Source organism: Halyomorpha halys, unplaced genomic scaffold, assembly GCF_000696795.3.
Source record: "Halyomorpha halys isolate HHAL.00 unplaced genomic scaffold, Hhal_1.1 Scaffold590.1, whole genome shotgun sequence".
Taxonomy (NCBI): Eukaryota; Metazoa; Arthropoda; class Insecta; order Hemiptera; family Pentatomidae; genus Halyomorpha; species Halyomorpha halys.
This window is the reverse complement of record NW_027109458.1, coordinates 336207-346684: the sequence shown is the minus strand read 5'-3', so window position 1 is coordinate 346684 and position 10478 is coordinate 336207. Positions and strand designations below refer to the sequence as shown.

The following is a 10478-nucleotide window of genomic DNA, read 5'->3' as shown; positions in this document are numbered from 1 at the left end:
TCTTGTAACTATAGTGTTTGTATCTTTTTTAGCCCTGACGAAGCCCTGCAACGTGGGGCGAAACGTTGGCTCAATAAAATAGTATAATTATCTACAATTTGAGTTTTTTTTTTACCGCACCCGGACCATATTCCATTTATCTATACACACGGTCAATCAATAATCTTCCAGTATTAAATTTATATTTTTATATGTAAAATTTATATTGAAAATAAATACAATTGAATGAATATTTCACATACTTGAAAGGTTATCGTAAAGAGATGAATTTCCTTGATCTTTCGGTAATCTTTTGGTTAGAGAAGAAATTCAGTTTTTTTTTATTTTGAGCTATTGTTATCAATGGATTCAAAATGATCTACATTTTCCTGGGGGGTTATAATGTGAAAAAAATTGTCATTAAATTTAACTTATAGGACTAAAAGATATAAGTATATTATCTATCAGGTTAAAGTGAAGATCATCCTAGTTATGTTATTATTATTATTAAGAATTTTACAGTTTGAAAAACAACATTTCAGGGCAATTGTCGCATCTGCAGCTATACTGAAATTTACAAAAAAACAAATTTAAAATTTATTAAAAAAATAAATTAAAAAATTTCATGTTTATCAGCCTAATTAATTTTAAAATTTCATGTTTATCAACCTAATTAATACAAGCACTAGTTAATAGCAAACGTTTTGTAAATTACAGTAATACCCGAAGATAGTAAAGCCTTGGCAATGGCCTAGATAATAATGAATAATACTACACGTAGAATGATCACTATACCCTAATTGATCGTAAATTTTATGTATAGAATTTATTTTAACTAAGTCCAGGGAAGAATGCTTATTTTCATTCTGAATTTATTAATATTAATAACTGATTCTAAAAAAAAAATTAGGTCTGGTTTTTTTCCTTTAACATTTCAATTTTAGAATATATGGAGACAGTATGGTCAGCATTATTGTCAAACCATGGTTCCCACTTCAACGTAGTCCATGGTTTTATATAAAAATAAAATTGAATTGACTCAGGTTTATTCATCTTTGTACTCTTTTTATAATTCATTAGAAATATTATATTCTAAAATTATATTAAACAGAATTAAAAAAATTTATTTTTTACTTTTTATCAGTTTTATTTTATTAAATTTTTGATATAGATTAATATTTTTATTAATAAAAATCACAATAGCTTCTTCTTTATTCCTTATATATTTCTTTATTATCATTATTTTAATTCAATGAGTACTATTTTAGTCATTTTCATTTTTTTCTACTTTTTCTGTTTTCTTTTTTTTTTTTTCTATTTCTGTATACATTAAATGAATGAATATTTGAACTATAATACTAAATGTCCTTAATTTGTGGTAGATAGTTTTAATTCTCTTCAATGAAATAAAAAAAATTCTGTCTCATCATTTGATTTGTATTCTTTTTTCTTTTTACATCTCTTTATTTGTATGTTCTTTAATATTTCTTTTGTTATCTATTTGTTACTATTATCCTTTACATTTACTATTTACTACCTTTATTTTTTCTTATTATATCTTACTTTTTTACATTTTATACCCCTGTTATTTTACACTTATGTTTTTGTTTTCCTTATGTAACTATGTGTTTGTATCTTTTTTAGCCCTGACGAAGCCCTGCAACGTGGGGCGAAACGTTGGCTCATTAAAATGGTATAATTCTACTATTTGAGTTTTTTTGACCGCACCCGGACCATATTCCTTTCAAAAAAAATTTTTTTTTTGTAATATGTTAAAACACACCATTAACGATGATCATTGTTATTGCTTCTTATATTTAATTACATTGGCTGCCAAGAATGTTTCTCTTTTACTGACATTTCTTTATTTTAAATTGCACAGAGGTAGAATTTGTACTTAGACTAATTATTTATTAATTTTGTTTACAGGATGATTTAAGTGAGAATGAAAAGGTAGCAGAGATTTATCACGAACTTGAAAAAGCATTAAATTCACAGCATGAAGCAGTAAAAGCTGCTGAAGAGGAAGGAACTGAAGAGGGTATGGGAGAGAATTCTGATGAAACAGAAACAGCGCATTCTGCCGAGCACGTCAACATTGAAGAAGAAGCAATGTACATCAGGGATGGAAATCTCCTGTGGCCTAGAGTTGTAAGTTATTTAATTATTTTATTTTACTCATATCATGGTGGCTAAGTATAATTAATCAGTTCTAACTCCTATTGATGTAAGGTACTCAACACCAGAAGGCCTTGACAATGCATGTTCAGAAAGTTAGGAGATAAATCGATAGAATGAATTTTTGTGGATACTAGCCGTGAATCCTCACAGAATGGAAACTTCACTCAGTAGGAAACTAGCAGTCGTGAAAGTGATAGCAAGTCATACAGGAACTAGCTGTAGGTCTTTACGAAAGGAAGTGAAGGTATAGGATGAAGGAAAGATTCAGAGAAGGCAGAGTGAAATAAAAATCAAATATGCATTTCCAGAAATAGCACTAGAATGTATTGATCCAATATGCATATTGTTATTCACTGCCTCCTAAGGAGGAGAAATCCCTGAAGAGGATATTCACACTTTGGTTAGCTGACTCTCTGGCTTTTAAATGGCAACAAACAAACCTGTAAGAGGTTAGCTATTAGTGGATCAGAATATGTTTTTGTAATCTTTATCGGTTCAAATAATACATTTAAAAATATTATGTCTGTGTGATGACTATAGTAGTTCACGTTTAGGCAACTAGGTTCAACATGTCGGCTCGTAATGGTTTTGGTGGCTTAGCGGTTAGTAGTTACATTTTAGACCAGACCAGACCAGCAGATAACAGTGCAGCTATACACTAGTGTTTTTCTCTGTTTCACTGTTAAAATTATGCGTAAATTCTAAATTACATTCAGATTTTATTTTATGCACATTTAAAAAAAAATTTCCCATAAATTGCTAAATTGAAGAATATATGACCCTTTTTTTTTTTTTTTAATCTTATAATAATGACAAGGGAAGATAATTACTAAAATAATACTATCAAATACAAGAAGGTAATAAAAAATTTTTCAACAATTATAAGGATTGCATTTGAAAATAGAGAATATGACTTTGAAGCATTATCCAATTCATAAATAAAATATTTATGAAGTTTTAAGGATGCTTGTTTTCCTAGAAATTATTCTACTTCTATTTATTAAAAAAATAAATTAATTAGTCAAATTGTCCCAAAAAAAAACAAAAAAATAACGACGGAATCATCTAACATACACTCTGTGTCCTCAGATTTATTAAAGGTAAATTAGATGTGTATGTGTGTGTGTGTATAGCACCTTCAATGTCCAAGAGGCTCACTTCTCAACATAACAGCAATTCAACGGACTTCCGAAGGACGCACACTGCCTTCTTTATTCTGAATGATGTATTTTTACTTTATATTTGACTGATGAAAATTGGTTAGCTTACTTTTTGGTTTAATAAAAGAAAATCAACAAATATTAACCTTGATTCATAAAATAAAATGTAACTAAAACCACCTATACATCTAAAAAAAACTTTTTACCAAAAAAGAGGATATTACACTTCTCCTTCTTTCTAAGTAAAAAAAAAATTTTGTGCTCAAATTATTATTTTTTCAAAAATATTTCTGAATCATTTTTAGTCTATTCATTTAAATAAACATTTGGTAAAAAAAACAACAAAATAAAATGCATCTGAGTTACTAACTGCTTACAAATACACACAGCATTATTACAATATTATACACTCAAATATACTAAATACAACAAACTATAATTACTTATATATGTATGTATAGTTGACCGTAAAAATTGATATATAGGGAGATGGTCAGGGTTGCGGTCAAAGGAGAAATAAAAATAAAATAAAAATAAAAGTAAAATTGTAAACTATTTTTATTTCTCCTTTGACCGCAACCCTGACCCATCTCCCTATATATAATTACTTATTTGTTTTTTGTTTTTTCATGGCCACTACAATTGACATTTTGTTCTATTCCGAGTACCTACTTTAGTAGACAAACCCAATGATATCTTTACATATAAATACAATATATATAATGTTAAAATATAGTATGATAATCCAATTTACATTTCAAAATAATTTTATACATATTTAAAATTCAAAAATTTGTTTCTAAACCATGATTATTTTTTAATAATTATGAATATACAAAAACTTGTTAAAAAAAGATATTATGAGATCCATCCATTTTACTATATACACTCCTAGTATTGATGGATATACTGGATATTTATTCGTTTTCAGGAATTCAAAGACAGAGAGAAGATTCCTCGAACTCGCATTAGTTTTGTTCCTGCTGATAGGTTTAACCACTATGGCTGGCATCACTTACTAAACACATATGTACCTTTTGGCTGTGATCTCTCAAAAATGCAAGTTTATTTTAAATTTTTTAATACAATATATTTTTGTTAGTGGAGAAGATGGTCAGGGGTGTGGTCAGCAAAAGACACAAATAAATAAAAAATTATTTATTCGTGCTGACGTTTCGACCTGATTTTCAGGTCTTCATCAGGGCTATAAAATAAAAAGAGATAACAACTATCATATAGAGAAACATAAAAACAAAAAGAATTAATAGACTAACAAATTTGGAAATGCACATAACAATTAATAACCATGGAATTAGACAGTAGTAGATTGATAACAATTGTTATCATTAAATTATAATCATCATAACATTATCATTAAAATAGTTGGATATTAATCAACAAACTTATATTTTCAATTTGTTGTTTATTATGTGCATTTCAAAATTTATTAGTCTATTATTTCTTTTTCTTCTGACCGCACCCCTGACCATCTACACCTCAGTATATTGTTGTATTTTATAAATATTAGTTTTGGAGGTAATAATGGTTCTAGTACTTTTATAGTGAGGGAATTAATTGTGTAAGACCATTTTGCAAAAATTATTTTGGACTCAGTGGACCTCAAAACACATATTTTTGTCAAAAACTTGAACTTTTTTATGATCACAATACTTCCCTTAACTATATATTCCATAAATAGGCAGATGAAAGTAATAACTCCTTACAAAAATTCTAATTTATTTTGAATTGTTTAAGTCAAATTACATAGTTTTGTGGCGTAATTGGATTCTGGTACTTGAGATATAGAAATAAATTTGTAATTGTTATAAGAAACTGCTATTTATTGACCCAATTGAACACGTATAGCTCATGACTTTTATTTTATTTTACCGAGTCTAAATTATAATACTGTATTAAGAAACTTATCTGAATGTTAACATATCTGAAATTCATTAAAAGTTAAAGTTAAAGCTGTACTCTCGTAAGTATTTTTTTAAATACACAATCCTAAGAAGCTGTTTTTTTACTAGTTGAAAAATAAGAAGATGTTCGGGGTGAGGTTAGAGAAGATATTTGGGGTGAGGTAAGAGAAGATGTTTGGGGTGAGGTAAGAGAAGATCACAAATGAGCAAAACTTATTTGATGTTTGAAACTTTGTTATTTTTGCATATTTTTATTTTTTATTGGTATAACTTCAAACCAGATACTTTATAGGAAATAGCATTAATTACTTTAATAAAAAACTGGTTTGACTGACTGTAAAGGCGTATAGAATTTTGTTTTTTTCGTTCTCTAGTTCTCATTCTTTATCACACGAATATATTATTAACAAAGTTTATTTATTTTTCTTTCTTATAATCCAATGTATGTATTGTATTCTAGTAGAAATAAACATTGAAAAAAGTTATTAATTTTTTTATTAATTTATTTTTTTTCAATATTTTATTACAGTTATAATGAAAATTTGCATTCTAGGGTTTGAAAGATAAAAATTATAAGAAAATTGTAAAAATTAAAAAGGTTATTTTTGAAAATAAATAAATAAATAATAAAATTGTATATTCTCTGTTTATTAAATTCTTTATTAACTTATTTTTTAAAAAATATTTTATAACAGTTGAAATTTGCGTTCCAGGGTTTGAAAGATAGAAATTACAAGAAAAAAAATTTTAAAAATGTAAAAATTTAATGGATTATTCTTTTTTTTTAATATCTTTATTGAAACTTACACCTTTACATTTATATACATACATCCAGTAAATTTGATTTTAGTTTATAACGGAATGATACAGGGGAGTAGAGAAACTACCCATTGGTAGCACTCTAATGATGTTTTTATATAAGCAGTTCTTGTGGCCATCTTCTTTTCAGATGCCTCGGAGGATTGTCAGGAATGGAAGAAGAAGCGAGGTTAGAAACTAGTGGGTTTGGGTGGTTAAGGAGTTTATAATGGAAGGAATGGTATCTGGTTCGGGGTAGAGCGGTTACATATGGAACAATAAGGTCTTCATGGATGATTTTATTTGTGACAAAGTAAGGAGCATTTAGGATTTTAAGAAGGATTTTGGATTGTTAGAATTGGATATGAGAGGAATTCGAAGTTTTAGTGGAGCCCCAAAGCTCAACTCCATATGTCCAAATTGGCATTTTACAGTCATGTAGATCAGTCTTCTGTAATAGATTGGAATTTAGATCGTTTGTCTAGTAAGTGCTGTAATAGTCAGAATCGACATGGAGTTTCCTGTCTTTTCAGTCTTGTGTGAGGATTCCAGGGTTATTCTTGAAAATAAATAAGTAATAAAATTTTATATTCTCAGCTAAAGTAAAATAAAAATATTGGAGGCATTTTTGTTTTTAATTTTTTTAAATCAATTACATTTTTAATTTATTATTTTTCAGGCAGCTATTGTCCTTGCAAGGTATTGACTTCCTATGGTTTCTAACATACGTGGATGCCAGTGAAAATTTGCTCCGTACCCATACCCTTGGACAGCTGGTACATCTCAGGGGCCTCATAGCTCTTAAAGTGGACAATAATCAGTTAGATAACATTATGTTGCCTCACACACTGACAGAGCTGATGGTTAGTAATAATATTTAGGACATTCTAAGTATAAGATAAGAAACCCTAAATTGAATTACTCTCTAGTAGCCTAATTAAGAAAATTAATCATATTTTAATTAATATGTTAATTAATATTAATATTAACTCATCTATTGTAACTAATTGTATACTCCATTTTATAACCATAACCCAGACTTTAAAGCAATGAAAATATCTTTCAATATAATTTCTAGTAGTCTTTGAGGCATTACTAGCAGTTAACTTATTTTTTATTCCTGAAGGCAAAATGACTGAGCTAAAATCAAAAGTAATCATGTTTAGAACTTTATTGGTAAGTTACAAAAAATTGGCTTAAAATAACCATAATTTTAGCAATTTGAAGAATGTTTTCAAATCTCATATTTCTAAGCTTTTTAAGTTTTCAAATTTTAAAGAGATGAAACCCACCATACTTACCTTCCTGACAGCGACCCTAACTACTCTTTAATATTGATCTCTTCTCACAGAGATGGACTCTTAATGATTGCTAATCAGGGTATAGACAACAAAATTAACTATATATTTTTATCATTTTATTTTTCTTTGTTTTAGTTGTATTAATAAGATGATTCATACGAGTTTGTGTTGATAGATGGGGTTGTGTTAAAGTTATCGCTATTTTTGTTATTTAAAAAAAAAAAAATCTGATGGCCAGGAAAGGGAAACATTATGAAACAAAAATCTGTAGTTTTCTATTGCTATAAAAATTCTTATTTAAAGGTTTCATAAGATGCAAATAATGAATACAAATGTTGTCGCTACCAAGAATACAACAGTTTTTCAAAAGAGAACAGAGCCGTATTTGATTCGGGCAAGATCAGGTGGTTTTTTTCTATTGAATATCTATTTTTCCTTTTTTCTCCTGTAGGTATTCATAAAAATTCTTTTATTATCTACTGTTTATTTATGCAAACATTGAGAAATAGTTATTTTTTCAAATACACAAAATAGGAGGTACTTTGGATGAAGATTTTGCATTTAAGTCATGTTAGACTATTTCGATGAGAATAAGATCCATCTGGTATTAAAGAACATTCCTCATTGATTTAACGATTTTAATCAAAATCATTTAAGAGAAAATTGAAAAAAAAATGTGAAAAATCAATTCTATAAAGTGTCACTTCCGGTGTTGTCGATTTTAGTGAAAAAGTTGCTGTCTCTCCTCAGGCGTATACTTGCCTTAAATATCAGAGATCTTATAACGAATATTTCCATCGAAAACTCGAATTCGTATTTTCTAAGTGAAAGTAAAAATATGTATTCAATTTACTTAAATCTTGATTATGTCAAATTCATAAGTAATACTACATAATATAAGTAATGTATGTCATTACGCTCTCATCAACATTAATCTCTTTGTGCATTATTCTCAAATGCTTTTGAATCGTTGAATGTGCTTGATGTTGACTAGTTTTAGCAGAAAAAGCTGTCATCCTTTACTGAAAACCGTATATAAATTCCCCTAAGTTTTAAGCTTAACTTAGATCAGTCAAATCAAGATTTGACTTGTACCACTTTCCCCCACAAGGGCTCATATAGTGCAATCATTTGGATGGATATACACATATGTAGATAACTAATAATAATTTTATAATTCTTTTATCATTAGAAAAATATTTAAGTCATTTTTCTAATATTATTATTATACTTTGGTTTTTAGTATTTGGACGTTGCTTATAATGCCATAGAAAAAATACCTGCTCGGGAACTACCAAACCTATTGACTCTACGTCTTGATGGTGAGTGACTTTTACTTATAGATAGAGGTGGACAAAAATTAGCTATAGTTGAAACTAATATTTAATTTTGGCCTAACTCTGCTTATATATCAATCTTAACACTTAGACTGCGGATGACAGTGTCGGCAAGGGAGGTCACTGTTCCAGCTTGTGTTTAGAGTGGTGGGAAGGGCTCTAGCACCTTCCTTTCACTTTAGATTGTACTTAATCATGTTAAGTATTGTCCTTATTTTAATATCATTTCATACATATCCAAAAGAAAACATTTGTTTTACTTAAAAAAAATATTTTTCTTACATTGTTTTGGATTATTTCATATTATCTAAATGTTTTTTTAGGAAATATGGTGACATACAATAACATTCTAGAGTACTTATTCAATAATTCAGCTTAGAAAAAGATGCAAAATACATACATATATTCAGTGGCATAGCATAGACGGGTGACAACAATGTTTATTCATAGTTAAAACAAAGGCGTTTAAACTTGTTTTGGGAAAATATTACATTTTAAACATTATATAATGATTATTTAAATTAAAAGAAAATATAAAACCCCCAATAACTAATATATTTAACCCCTATTAATCCAGTCGGTCAGTGTTAAGGAGAATAAAAGGCAAAAAAAATCATGAAAAAATAATTTATATGAAAATAGAATTTTATCTTGTTAGTGTGATATAAAATATGTGTATTTTTTGTAACAATTTTTTTACATAAAAAAAATAATATAGGTACCTTAGTAGTAACATTTTCCTGAAAATTTATGAGTGCTGTAGGTTGGATGTGCCTTTCAATATAATTAATTAACATAGTATATTAGATTTAGAACTATTATTCAACATTTTATTAAAATGATAAGTCTACAAATACTAAATTATAGTAAGATTAATCTTTGTGATAAAAGTAAGATTAGTTTTGTATTTTTTTGGCATTTTATATTTTAAACACAATTAAGGAAAGAATGTTTTTTTTTTTTGGCCAAGACTCCCATTGGAGTCCTATACTGCCTAACCATGGTTGGGGATCAAAGTTTTTTATTTTGTGGGACCACCACTCAATGAAAAAAGTCAACCAACGTCCCAGGCCGGATTCAAACCGGCACTGCCAGTTGACATCAATTTGGTAAGACTGTCTTAACCACTGAGCTACGGGCAGTCCTAAAAAGAATGTTTTACTACAGGTCTTTCAGATATTGGCACTAAAAAAGAGTGGGAGTGTGGTGGGCCCAAGTTCGAATCCGGTTGGCCTGAAAATTGTCTTCTGTTACACTGTAGGCGTGAGTCAACTTCTGTAGGTTCTTGGAGCCTTCCTGGGGTCTACCCAGCCTCTTAAATTGGGTACCCTTAATTGGATAAAAATCTGGTGGTCGTGCGTGATTCTGACCAAATCACCTCCTGGCACAACCATTGGTCTAGTAACAGTACTTCTTTACAAAGTACTGAACTCCTGACCCTTCATGGGTTCTAGTGGTACAGATTTAAATTTTAAATTTCACTAAAAAAGAAAACAACTGAGGAAATGCACCTACAGTCAATATTTCTAGAATAAAAAAATTTAAGTGATTGATCAACTGAATTTTAAGAAATTGTTCCTTCTTTTAACATGTTGTAGTTAAGGGATTCCTTCTTCCCTTAAACTAATAGGTTTTGATAATGTTTTTTTACTTTATTCTTTTTTTTTTTTTATTTTATTTATTTATTGATATTTACAACTGTATAAAAAAATACAACCAGTAAATTTGATCATAATGACATTATGATATGATACAGGATGTAGAGAAACTACCCAGTAGTAGAACTCTAAAAACAGTTTA

General features: G+C 28.5%; 1 protein-coding gene across 1 annotated transcript in view; it reads left to right on the top strand.

The window, feature by feature from the left end:
• LOC106684549 (leucine-rich repeat-containing protein 23) overlaps window positions 1–10478 on the top strand; it is a gene marked incomplete at its 3' end in the record, with an annotated part of 133802 nt that overhangs the window by 3391 nt on the left and 119933 nt on the right. The window contains 4 exon segments of the mRNA XM_067047652.1: window positions 1909–2130; window positions 4252–4383; window positions 6724–6903; window positions 8585–8663. Coding sequence (XP_066903753.1) covers window positions 1909–2130; window positions 4252–4383; window positions 6724–6903; window positions 8585–8663 — 613 coding nt within the window.